Below are 13,403 nucleotides of genomic sequence, written 5' to 3' on the forward strand. Positions count from 1 at the left end.
ACGTTTCCCACTGGCCACTGGGCTTGTGTGCCCAGCCAGCCTCTGCTCCCCCTTTCCAACATGGCACCCCTCCTCTTCCCCCTACCCCACTTTTCATCAGGCAGACCATCTTCCATAGCAGCTGGGGTAAGGAGTCTGGGAGACCGGACCGTTCCTCTGAGCTCCTCAAAACTAACTTGGATTCTTTCTTTTTCCTTTCCTTTCCTTTCCTTTCCTTTCCTTTCCTTTCCTTTCCTTTCCTTTCCTTTCCTTTCCTTTCCTTTCCTTTCCTTTTGTTCCTTCCTTCCTTCCTCTCTCTTTTTTCTCTCTTTCTTTCATTTATTTTTTCTTCCTTTATTTATCCTTTTCTTTCCCTTCCTTCCTCCCTTTCTTTCTCTTCCGTTCTCCCTTCTTCCTTCTTCCTTTCCTCCCTCTCTTAGTTCCTTTTTAAATTTTGGTTTCTTAAGGCAAAGTCTTGCTGTACAGCCCAGGTTTGTTTCAAACTTACAGTTCCCCTGCCTCAGTCTGTGAGTACCAGGATTTAAGTACTTGTGTGTATGCGTGTGATGTATGTGCAAGTGCACAGGGTTCATGCGCCTGTGCAGTGAAGGCATCAGGTGTCCCTGTGCTCTCTGCACTGTTGTTTAGCCTGGGGGTCACTAGTTCTTGTCATTCTCCTGTTCCCCCATAGTGCTGGTGTTACAGGCATACACACAGCCACTTCTGCCTTTTTTTAAGTTGGGGTTAGGATCTGAATTCAGGACCTCATGCTTGTACAGCAAACGTTCTTACCTACTAAACCAACTGTACACCCCTCAAACTTGGAATCCTAATAAAAGTATCTAGTGTTTATAATTGCAAAGCACTATAGGGTTCATTGCTGTCTATATTTCTGTATGTCTGTTTCAAAAGTCACACCAATTACTCTCTCTTGCTCTCCTCCAACCAGACCCTTATTCTTCCCAATTAGTTCCTCTTCTACATGTATACTTATGCTTTTTCAAAATCTAGGTTCTGTGTATGAGAAACGAGTGGTTTTGTCTGAGTGCTACTTGCTTTTCATGACTATCTCCAGGTCCTAGGGCTAGCATGGCCCCATTCTTCTTCACAGTGGATGAAAACTCCACCCTTCACCTGTCAATGCACATGTAGCCTGGCTCTGTAACGTGATTGTTTCGAACAGTGCAACAGTAACCATGGATGTGGTTACTCCTTGCATGCTGATGAGATTCTTTCAGATATATTTCCAAAACTGATGTAGCTTTACTCTATGGTAGCTCTACTTTTAAAACACCTGTTAAAAAGTCAAATATAAATATTTGTTTGCCTGCTTATATATTTAAGACAGGGTATCATTGTGTATCCCTGGAACTCCCTATATAGACCAGGATGTCTAATTCAGAGATCCTCTTGCCTCTGTCTCTTGAGAGCTAGGATTAAAGGTATTCACCACCATGCCCATCAGAAACTTATAAACTTTATTACATTTTATGTACTTATTTAGTGTGTATCATATGTGTGGATACACACATGCTTCAGTGCCCTTGTAGAGGTCAGAGGGTGACTGACCAGTAGGAGTTGGTCCCACCTTCTGTGTGGATCACAGGGATTGAATTTGGGTTGTCACACTTGATGAGAGGTACCTTTACTCCTAAGTCATCTCACCAATCCCAGAAACTTTGAAGTTTTAAAATCTACTTCCTTCTGCATGAGAGAGAGCACATACATGGTTCTTGTCCTCCGTGTCTGGCTTAGGTCACTATATATATGATGTCTTGCTGTTCTACCCATTCACGACTGGAGATCTATTGGGTATCAAAGTCACACTTTCTCTATTCCTGCACTGAGGCCGCTGCCCTCTCACTCTGAATATAGATGGTAGTGCCCAGAGGTTGGAGGAGGATGGATGAGGAAAGAATGGATTTGATCAACATGTACTGTGTGCATATGTTGAAATACCATGCTAAATCCCATGCATATGTACAATTAATATATTGATCAAAAATAAAATATTTTAGAGGGCACCTTTGAAGAAAATAAAGACAAGAACAATAATAGCAAAGGCAGAGTGTGGCCTTGGGTGGCAAACTCTGTGGCTTTACTGTGATGCAGGTAGGTGGTGTCCAGGTACATCGTAGGCATGCCTCATAAGCCTGTCCCACTTCATACTCACAGGTACCGGAAGAGTTGCTACTTCCTAGCCTCACAGATAGTAAGGCAGAGATGGTGGATGTGACATTAGACTCAGAACCAGCAGACAGCAAGTGAGGCAGGCTTCTGTGGCATACCGGAACTGATACCTCTGTTCTAGTCAGAACCCTGGGCGCCCTGCACCCAGGAGAGCCCTGACAATGTGTCCAGTCCAGCTGTGTCTGTCTTGAGGGCTCCACACACAGGCAGTCAGCCTCTCTGTGCTTCCTCTGACAACTGTGGAGTCAGGGATCACAGAGGTCCTCCCTGGAGTTGGTGGTGCTGGGCTCTTCTGCTAGTGACTGTCACTATGGCTGGTCCACTGGGGGTGACACAGCCCAGTAATGTTCAGTCTGTTATCTAGTGGAAACCTTCTCCTCCCATGTGAGTCTCTGATGCCCAAGTCCTTGACCTTCGATGGGACAGTGACTCCAAGGGGTCTTGTTTCTACAGTCTAGCAGAAAATTACAGAACATGGAGTGTCTGAGGCCAACCTGGGTGGGAAAAGCAATGGGAAACAGGGATCAAGCCTGACACCCTGCCCACAGTAGTCATACTTGTTGCCCCCTGTGTACCCCATCCAGTTAGTGATGTGTCCTAGTCACAGGACACAAGATTTTGGGTCAGCATGGCTTTATGGGGGTATACCCATTGTCCGTCTGGAGGTGAAACATTTTTGTTAAATTTTTCCCTTCAGTCTTTAAAAATATTTATTAATTTTTATGTGTATGTGTGGTTTTCCCATATGTATGGCTATGTGCCATGTGTGTGGAGTGCCCCAGGAGGCCAGAAGAGGGCATCAGATTCCCATCACTAGAGTTTACAGATGGTTGTGAGCTGCTGTGTGGGTGCTGGGAATTGAACTCAGGTCCTCTGGAAGCACCGTCTCTCAAATTTTTTCTTCAGATTTTATGCTCAGAGGCTCAGAGATCACATTTTGCCCCCTGCTTCCTTCGCTGGAGCGCTGTGACTGAATACCCAGGGTCCTGGATTTACCTGACGGTCCACTCATCCGTGCCATGTATTTTAGCAGTTTGTCTTGCCAGTCGGCCAATTAGCAAGCACTTTTCCACTAAGGGTCAGGGTGACTGATCACTGCAATTACCTTCCCCTTAGCTTTAATGAGCCAGGATCAGTTGTAAACGCTTCCACAGTACAGGGAGGGGTGACACAGGGCTGCTGCATGAACTTGGCCCTGGCTTGCTGGAAGCTTGCCTCAACCCTGGGCCAGTCCTATTCTGCTAAAGCTCAAGAGGAGTTTCACAGCCTGTGTACTAAGTGGGTGCAGAGAAAGCAGAGTCCACGGCATGGCCCAGCCCTTCATGGTCACAGCGACTGGGTCATCCTGCCTCTGGGCTTGCATCCTGAGAGGTGCTGAGCCACATCTCCTGCCATGGAAGCAATCATTCCTGGAAGTGCCTGACTTTCCTGGGGCTTACAATCTGGGCAAGCGGGGTGTGAGAATGGGTGAACAGGACCTGCATGGGTCTGAATGTCTTTCTAGATCTCGTGTGGTAGGGTGAAGTCATGACTACATTCAGGAAATGCCTGTGTTGGGCTTAGATCTAGTGTGGTAGGGGTGAAGTCATGACTACATTCAGGAAATGCCTATGTTGGGCTTAGATCTAGTGTGGTAGGGGTGAAGTCATGACTACATTCAGGAAATGCCTGTGCTGGGCTTAGATCTAGTGTGGTAGGGGTGAAGTCATGACTACATTCAGGAAATGCCTGTGCTGGGCTCCAGCAGCACTGCTGACCTCCGCCTGGGCCACCCTGCTTTAGGACAGTGAGATCTTGGCTACTTGGAGGTTGAGTTCCTCCTGCTGAACTCGGAATTGCCTTTCACGTCCAAACACAGTTTCTCTTGAAAAAATGTATATCATAGTCCACACAGACACAAGGTATTACCAAATTGTGACCCAAAGTCAGGAAACGAGTGCCAGATCCCACGTACTGAAATAAGCTGCTAGTGACAAGCACACGTACTGACTCCTTCACGCCAGAACAAAATCTCAGCGTCCCTGGACTTCTTGATTCCTTTTCCAAAAGGGGCAAATGTTAAAGTCCTTGAAAGGTCAGATCTAAGTTCAGTCACTGCTGTCCATTAGGAGGACATCTGTCACCATAAGAGACTACAAGCACCAAACACCACACATATGGGCAATTAATAGATTGCTCAAGAATAAAATAGGAATATGACACATCCACTGAGCAGAAGATAAGCTGCCTGCCCCAGGTGTTAGATGCTCTCTCCTCACTGCCTGTATTCCAAAACAGCATTTTGGGATCCCCCTTTCGAGAAGAAAGAGAAGCAAGCAGGACAAGGGCAAGTCACAAACAGCACAGCGAGGGAATGCCTCCTGTGGCCATGTGTCACCTGGGAAGTGGACTGCTGCACACATTGGCTTCCCTCTATGTCCATTCAGGTCTACGCTAGCAAGACTCCTGAAGCATTTCCACAGAACATTCTTGATCAACATGACTCTTGCCTGGTCGGCAGTCACTTACTATTAATCAAAATCAATGGAGTGGCACACACAACCAACACTAGAAGGCATGCATTCCAAGAACTCCATCTCAAGTCCAAGGGATCATGCCTGCATGTGCACACGTGTGCTCTAAGCAGGACAGAAAGAGTTCAGTGATGAACACACCTTTTGTTCCTATCCACAACTCCCAGAGGGATACTAGCAAGTTCTGAGGTCAGGAAGCAATTGACAGATGGACACAGTAGACGACATACACCTTGCCAGTGCCTGCCATTCATTCCCAGAAGTCAGAAGTGTCCTAAAGGAGGCAAGCCTTACCAGGATCATGTGGCCTGTAGAGATGTCCATGTTAGACTGAACAGGCTCCTCGGACCAGGATGAAGTGCTGCTCCGAGCTGAAGGGCTAGGCATTGGCCCATCACTGAATTGGGAAGAGACACTGTTGATGCGTGACGTGTGTGGTCCATCAGGCCGATCCTGTGGCCGGACAGACATACGCTGGCGGCATAGCTCCTGCAAGACAGCCAGGGGCAGAGTCAGGGGTTAGCAGCATCCAAGGAAACCTACTTGGTACTCCCCCAGAACTGCAAGCCAACCCTCTATTTTCCTGCCTACTCAGTCTTAGTCAAGGCTCACACTAGTGAGAATTCACGCTCTTGGCTATTACACAGCCAATATGGACTCGCCATGCCCATTAGTGTGTTTGGAGGCATCACCACCCTTATGCCCTGAGATCTACAAGCCACTGAAACAAGTTGGCTCTAGGAACAAATGTGTGAGTACACACCTATATACCCATGAGCAGACACAACCCTCATCACCGCAGAGATTTCTAAAGCACTTTTTTGTCTTATTCTGGTCAATAACAAAGACGCAGATAGATAAAGTTTGAATCTTCCTTTCTTGTTAGAACCTAGGTCACATGAAAAACCAGGAGTCTACTATAAGGTGGGGACACCTTCAGTCTGGGATTTTCTTCTCCTCCAAACAACTCCCATTCTGACAAGAGCAAGGATTCTGGAACCTTGGCAACATGACCCCTTGACTTTGACCTTTGGCTTTATCCTACAGTTCTCACCTTCTGACTGGCAAGATCCCATTCTGGAAGCTTCCCAGACACAATGAGGCCTTCCATATCTGGAGAAGATGAAACTGACTCAATCACCAAAATGAAATGTCATGAAGAGGTGATCAGAAAGTACAGCAGAGCCCCACAGAACAGAGGAAAAAGAACCATGCCCTCGCCAGCAGGTCTTGGGGAATATTATTTTGTTTATGCTGCTTTTGTTTAACTCTGTAAAGCTGTGTTACTGTGGCTCTCTAAACCACCTGATGGTCCTAATAAAGAGATGAATGGCCAATAGCAAGGCAGGAGCAAGGATAGGCGGGGCTGGCAGGCAGAGAGGATAAATAGAAGGAGAAACCTGAGAGGAGGAGCAAGAGAACAAGGAGAGGAGGAGAAGATCAGGAGCCAGCCAGCCAGCCAGCCAGTCAGTCAGTCAGGGAGTCAGAAGGAAAGAGAGGTATACAGAAATAGAGAAAGATAAAAGTCCAGAGGTAAAAGGTAGCCAGGATAATTTAAGAAAGGCTGGCTAGTAACAAGCCAAGCTAAGGCCAGGCATGTATAACTAAGAATTAGCCTCCATATGTGATTTATTTGAGAGCTAGGTGGTGACCCCCCCAGAAGCCTAAAGAATAAAATGCCACACAACAAACAGTAGGAACCAGAGGCCTGTTTAGCTCCCGAAGGCAGAAGGTAGGAGACTACGACCACAGTTTTATCTCCTTCACCCCAGGTCGCTGTTGTCGATGGCTTCATTCAGACAGAGGCCACCAGAAATACAAAGACCCTCCCACATCTGCTCAGCTCTCCAGTAGACAGAAACCCATGCTCTCACCCACTGTTGGTGGCTCACATAAGCCTTGAGACTTGATAGTAACTGAGATGGTGAAGGTCATCATGGGCACCCTGGACATGACGAGAGACCTTCAGAGGGCAGGAATGCCTCTGCCATAAGGGGCAGCAGGACCAATATTTGGTCTTGACACTCCCTTTTCTCTGTTTTTCTATATGCTTGTTGCCTTAGAGAGTTTTAACCAATGGATTCCTCTTTTAAAATAGAGAGAGAGAGAGAAAGAGAGAGAGAGAGAGAGAGAGAGAGAGAGAGAGAGAGAGAGAGTGAGAGAGAAGAAAAGAAAGGAAAATCAGCTAATTTTCTGGCAATCTCAAAAACACAGCGAACAATCAACAAAGTCCCACGTTCCCCATGAGGGCTCTTCTCAGGGCTCTACCGACCTAAGTGCATGCACGCCTTGCTCACTTCATGCTCACAGAAGGATTGCCACTGGGTTCTGGAAAAGGACCCCAGGAGAAGGCTCTGCAATACCTTAGAGAACAGAGCTCTGGTGAGGTTCAGTGTGCCCCAGGCCAAGTCTAGGGGAGGACACAGGAAGTCATGCTGGCTGTGTACCTAGGCCATGAATCAACGAGGGAAGCCTGAATGGAATTAAGTGTCCCCAAAGGATCCCAGTTTGGGCTCACATCCTCTCAGGAGTAAGTTGCCCAGCTCCTCTACCTCTATGGGAATCCTGGAGTCCACCACATGGCCTCTCTTGCTTCTTAGGGTAGAAATGCTTCCAGGGGCTAACTGTGACCTTGTGATAAAACTTCTACCCAGTTAGGGGGAGGCCATTGTACCGAAATCATTCCCTGGCCCAGGCAGGGATCACTTGGTCCCAAATGGCACCTTAGACATTTTTGACAGCATGTGTCATGTCATGATCATTCACTTGGTTGCACACTGCCCAAACCTGCCACCACAGTCTGGGCCAGTCCAAGGCAGCCTGGACCTGGTCACTTGGGCCATAGTGCTCTTTCCTCTTGCCTTATCTTCCCAGTCTTTCCCGTCTGAGACCTGGGAACCTGTAGCAGCCGGCCTGTGAGGCTGCAGTGGTGTAAGGATTGACATGTGGACATGAAAGCCATATCAGTGATGTAGTGAACATATTCAAGGTGAAGCCTGGGCTATGGACACCCTAGACAGGCCCTGGGACTATGAAGCAGCAAGCAGCAACTTCTAATGCTTCCATCTATGGAACAGAAACAAACATCTCTCTGTAGCTTTATTTGAGATGCTTTCCCTACCCAATGATGACTGTCTCTCAGCTGTCTGATGTGGTGTGGTGTGGTGTGGTGTGGTGTGGTGTGCGAGCGTGTGGTGTGATGTGCGAGCATGTGTCTGAATCTATCAATCAGCTGGTAGAGGGGATCTGAGCATCTTAGTTATCAGGTATTCCTTAGCAGCCTGTTTAGAGCTGCATCCCACATAGGCCCTTCTGTAGACCACTATGGACAGTAATGCTTTGATGTCTTGATTACAGCAGGAGGAAGCTGGAGATTGACCTAATGCCTTGTCCTTTGGGTTGGCTATGGTTTCTTAATCAACAGCACAAAGACCACATTTTGTCTTTTCTCTGTACTATACTTCAAAACTAGTTTTTGAAAGAAAAAGGTTGTACTTTTCATCACAGTGGAAACAATGTGGCCTGTTAGTAAGGCCTGTGTATGCATGTGTGACATATATGTGTGTATATGTATGTGTGTGTGTGTGTGTGTGTATGTGTGTGCGTGTGTGTACATATGCCAGAGGTCAAAGTCTCTCTCTCTCTCTCTCTCTCTCTCTCTCTCTCTCTCTCTCTAGATAGGGCCTTATTAGGTGTCCTTGGCTGGTCTGGAATTCACAGAGACTCACCTTCCTCTGCCTCCCAGCTGCTAGAATTAAGCAGGCCAGGTCAGGGCTCTCCCTTATTTTTTGAGATAGGGTCTCTCACTAAAATTAGAGCTAGCTGATTTGGCTACTGAGCCCCAAGTATCCTCTTTTCCCTGCCTTCCTTGTGCTGGCAATACATCTAGGCATCATTGCACCTGGCCTTTTACAGTTGCTAGAGATCCAAACCCATGTTCTCATGCTTATTTGGCAACAACATTGCCAACTGTGTCATCTCCTCGGCCCTATTGGGTCCTGCTCCATGCAGACCCAAGCTGCTGCTTCAGTTGAGGTGTAGATATTTCCGTGTTCCTGCCCGTGACTGGAAAGCTGGCCCATGCAGCTTGTGAGTGCTGCTGTGTCCTTTCTTCTAGAAACACAGTCCCCACCTGAGAGGACGAGCACACACTCAGTGACAAACCATGGCAGGGCTTCCTTGCCTGCAGGCAGGGATGAAAGGCTGAGTGAGCGCAAACATTTACAGCGTGCGGATTTGAAGTTACAGCCTTTGTAGCCATCCTTCAGGCACTGCGTGTGACCAGTGTGCTCCTGTTTCATATGACCTACACTTATCATGTGCTGGTGGGAGTGGTAGGCTATGTCATGCACACTGGAGGCACCTATGGGCAAGTGACAAGTACACCGTGGAGAGCACACATGTCCTTCAGGTCATGGTCTGAGAAGTGGGTCCAGGCAGAGCTGTGACGGAGACAGCTTTTCCAAGCAAAAGATAATTAGTGACGTTAACTAAGCTGCATGGACATGCTTGAAGGAGGCCTGACTGTTTTTGGAAATTCTCATCAATAACCTTGGCAGCAAACCATCCCCTGAATAGAGAGTCCCAGGTTAATTCTATAAATGTCTAAAGGAGAATGCAGGTACACAGGCAAGTCCAGAGCATTGCCTAGGGAGGCATGGGCCCAGAAAACCATACCATCTACCTCCTTGACTGCTCCAGGGTTTCACCTGGGCTCATAAGCCCTGCTGTGCGTACAGGAGGGGTTTGATAAATAGGTCTTCTCTTGGATGGAAGGCAGGCTGGTGTCTACCCACCTGAATTTGAAGGAAAAAGACTCCTTAATATATGCAAATTCTAGAAAAAAATCTAGTAATTATCAAAGATGCCATCTGTGAGCTGGGACATCACTTCAGTGAAAATAGCCCAGGGCTGTCAGTGTAGCCTGGAGTTCACAGGAAGACAGCACTACCTAGCAGCTCATGACTCAGCAACGAACCGGTGATTGATTGCTTAGGAGAGAGAAAAGCCCACTTGACAGGACACTCTGGGTATCAGGTGCTGCTGTAGGGTCAAGAGGAGCCCACAGACTTCCTTTCAGGTCTTCCCGTACACACCAAGAACAGGAACAGATAGCTTGTGCTATGGCTGCCCAGAAGGCTGGGCTTCAACAAGGGAGAGTGTGCTGTGTTTGTCTGTCATCTTTTTTCTTCATCCAAATTATTCTGCAACAAGAAAAAGCCCCAGTACATAAACCAAAACATATTCCCACATAGCATAGGGGAACACTGTGTCATATGGCATTTTCAGAAAAGGACTCCGTATCTTTCCAGAATGAGTTCATGTCTGTGTGGAGCAGGCCCTGTGTCTATACAACAGCATCCATGTCTGGGGCAGGATGCTTTTTCTGTGTCTTTCTGGAAAGGTCAGTTAATTTAGGGCACCTGGATTTTTTTCTTGGTGGCCTCTCACATGTTGAGAAAATTGCCAAAGAAGTTAGGAGCAATGTGTGTCCAGCTCCTAACAGGAAGTGTATGACATCAGCCATGGAAGAAGGGTGTGACTTTGCATGTGGCTCCCAGGGTGACAATTGTCAGTGACTCGCTTCTGCTCTTGGGAGGCAAGCATCCCTAGAGACTTCTTTGAGGGCATGGAATCTGTTCCTGGGAAGAGACTGGTCTGAGGGAGAGCCAAGATTGGCACTTGCAGTGTGGTACATGGTGACTTAGGATGAGACTCCAGAGCAGACTGCCCACGCGAAAGTCCTAGCTCTGCTGCTTACATCTAGGTGGCAACGCATGCATTTTGTGAATCTCCATGAAGTGGGTGCTATAACAGGGCTTCTCTGGCAGGTTTCTGGGAGGATCTAAGTTGGTGCCTGTGAGGTACAGAACACAACTTGATGCCTGCTCAGCATTCAGTCAAGGGCAGTCTTAGACACACAGGGAAGGGACAGCCGAGGGAACTGGCTGTCTGTAGACCCTCACTCATTCCAGGATGCTGCAAACCCATTAAGCCAAGGACCCATAAGGGCTGTCCCTACTGAATCAAGACAGTAGCTTCATCCACATCACACCTATTTTGACATTTAACCCCTCTATTTACCCATTTCCAGGTAGAGCCATAACAACTAGGATTTAAAAAGAAAAAGACAATTGTTCTATAATCCTGGAGTCAGCATAGAAAGACAGGGAAAGTTCCAGGGTGGAGGAAGAAGAGGAGGCCTTAACCCTGGAGTCTGCTTGGAGCCCCTGACCAGTTAAGAAGTCAAAGCTTCCCACGAGAGCAGCATCTGCTGTGACGGCTGCCGACAGAGGTGGTCCTTTTCCATAGAATGTGTTTATGCTAAGACAGTAATCAACTGTGCCTAAGGCCGAGGTCTGTATGGCCTCCATGTGTGGCTTTACTTGTTTCCCAAATAATTTTCTAGGAATCGCAAAGAAAAAAAAAGCTGTTTAAAGTAAAAGTAAAAAAATTCTTAGCTTCTCTGTAACCCTATGGCCTAACGCTGTCCTGTCTCAGCACATCCTACCCAAAGCAAAAGGACACCCCATGATATCATTTAGATTCCTTACCAACCCTCAGAGATGGAACTCCGGAGGCCAGAGGAGCCCAAGCCCATGCTCTCAGATGTGCCTTGCTGTCTTCTTGTGTGCCTATCTCTTTATCTTCATGTGAAACTTCATGATTAAAAAGATGTCATTGAACATAAGGGGCTGGAGAGATGGGCTCAGTGGTCAATGAACCTGCTACACTTGCTGAAGACCTGGTTTGGCTCCCAGCATCCCCATGGAGGCTCGGCTCCCCTAACTCCCCACACACCTGGAACTCCTGCTCCAAAAGATCCAACTCCCTACTCTGGCCTCTGAGGGCACCAGACTTACACGTAATACACATGCATAAATGAGGGCAAACATTCATACACATTAAAAAAACTTTTAAATTGAAAAGAAGTCTTTTAATGGGCTCTATTTCTGCTTTATACAGCTCACCCTGCAATTGTTTTCTGTAGAAAAGCCAAGTATCTGGTTTTACTGAGTCGAGGTTCCTAAAAGATTAAGAGAACTCCTCAAGCTGCTGCAGGGGATGGTGTGGAGCTGGGGCTCCAACCCCTGCCATGACTGGTACACCTCCTAGCTCTAATCTATATCACTAAACCATAGCAGTGTGAGCTGTGCTATTTTAAGACAGCCACATGGCATACATACAGCTTGGTAGGAAGGGTAAGACACCGAGGGTCTGTGCCCTGCAGCCAATCTCTCCTTTAAGCAATTGTGAAACACTGATCTTTGGGGTATAGTACTGTTTTCATCACATCCGGAGCCCACTGGAGAGGCCAGTGTGCAAGCCCAGGGCACTGGGTCCCAAATACTGCCAACTGTGCCTTGCGTGGCCTGTACACAGGCTCGGGGCCCTTGAGACTGTCTCTCTAGACTAGCCTGTGCAGGGTCCCTGCAGTCCGTACCAGCTCTGGACTGGGAAGCTTATGCCACCCAGAAGAGGACCTTGGGGCATAAGGACACAGACTCAGCTTACAGAGATGCACACAAGCCTTGTGAAACCATCATTGTCTCTTGCTGTGCAGCCGTTTGCTTCTGCTCCATGCTGAGCTCAGGCCCTGGGAGGCTTCTGCAGGGTCCTCCAAGTACTTTATGTTTCTTTATAGCACAATTTGCAAAGTAAGTTGAATAGGATTCTGGGGGCAGAAATCCATCCATACACACAATAAGCAAATGCCTCATTTCTCAGCTCTGCGTCTGACGGGGAAAATTACAGAGCGGGAATCACTCCCAGAGAAAAGACCTGTCACTCTCAAATTCCAGCAAAAGACCAGGACTACAAAGGCTGGGGAACACTCCCGCACCTTTCGAGGAACAATCGGCACAAAACTGTGCCTGACGGAGTGTGCACACAAAGGCCGCCTGGGATTTTTAGGGTTATTGGTGGAGCATAATTAGTAGTACGGAACAAAAGTAAGGAAGAAACACAAAGGCACGGGGAAAATGGTTCATTATGATGTGCTGGGCGGGAGAGAGGCCAATTACTCTGCAAGCTGGATACAGCCCTAGGAGACAGCCCTGAGCCCAGCGGCCCTGGGGGTGGTGGGTCTCCTGAGCAAAGGCGAGGGCAGTGGGCGCAGCGTGTCCCCTGGTGCCTGCCAGACCCAAATGGTGGAGAAGATCCCCATGCTCCCCGACCTCATGTGAGGAAACTTCAAGATCCAGCCTAAGGAAGCAGTCAGGCTGGATCCAGGTAGGAGACTTGGCTTTGGCAAGTCGTAGGTGTCTTTTACTCTGTTCTCATTTGTGCTCTCCAATTCGAACACGTAATACTTTTATAACACAAATAGCCAGTGGAAGGCATGTTAAAAAATTAATCATGTTCTACATTCAGTGTGACGTTCACAAAGCACGCAAGGACGGGTTGGGAGGTGCCGCCTTCGGGGGTGGGAAAGAACACCCACGAGGGCTTCTTGTTTACTTACATCTCATTCACAGCATAATGTCATTTCAGTGACTTTCATGTCATCCCGAACTAAAGGTTGCGGAAGAGAACTTTCAGTCCTAAGTGAGGTTGGCTACTTTATACAAACACGCCCTAAGAATCTCTCTGATGAGCACTGTGGATAGGGCAACCACTGCCTTCCTTACTCAAGCTAAAAAAAAAAAAAAAAAAAAAAAAAAAAGCCACAGCAGGGCCCACTTGTGACAGACCCGTTCTCATCCTAAATGGTGCCACCTA

The 13,403-nt window shown here is 47.6% G+C and overlaps 1 protein-coding gene across 1 annotated transcript in view; it reads right to left on the reverse strand.

The window, feature by feature from the left end:
- The window catches only part of Ptprn2 (protein tyrosine phosphatase receptor type N2), a 761,869-nt gene that overhangs the window by 79,345 nt on the left and 669,121 nt on the right, over positions 1-13,403 (reverse strand). Inside the window, 1 exon segment of the mRNA XM_038337154.2 lies at positions 4,977-5,171. Coding sequence (XP_038193082.1) covers positions 4,977-5,171 — 195 coding nt within the window.

This window comes from Arvicola amphibius, chromosome 7 (assembly GCF_903992535.2).
Source record: "Arvicola amphibius chromosome 7, mArvAmp1.2, whole genome shotgun sequence".
NCBI lineage: Eukaryota > Metazoa > Chordata > Mammalia > Rodentia > Cricetidae > Arvicola > Arvicola amphibius.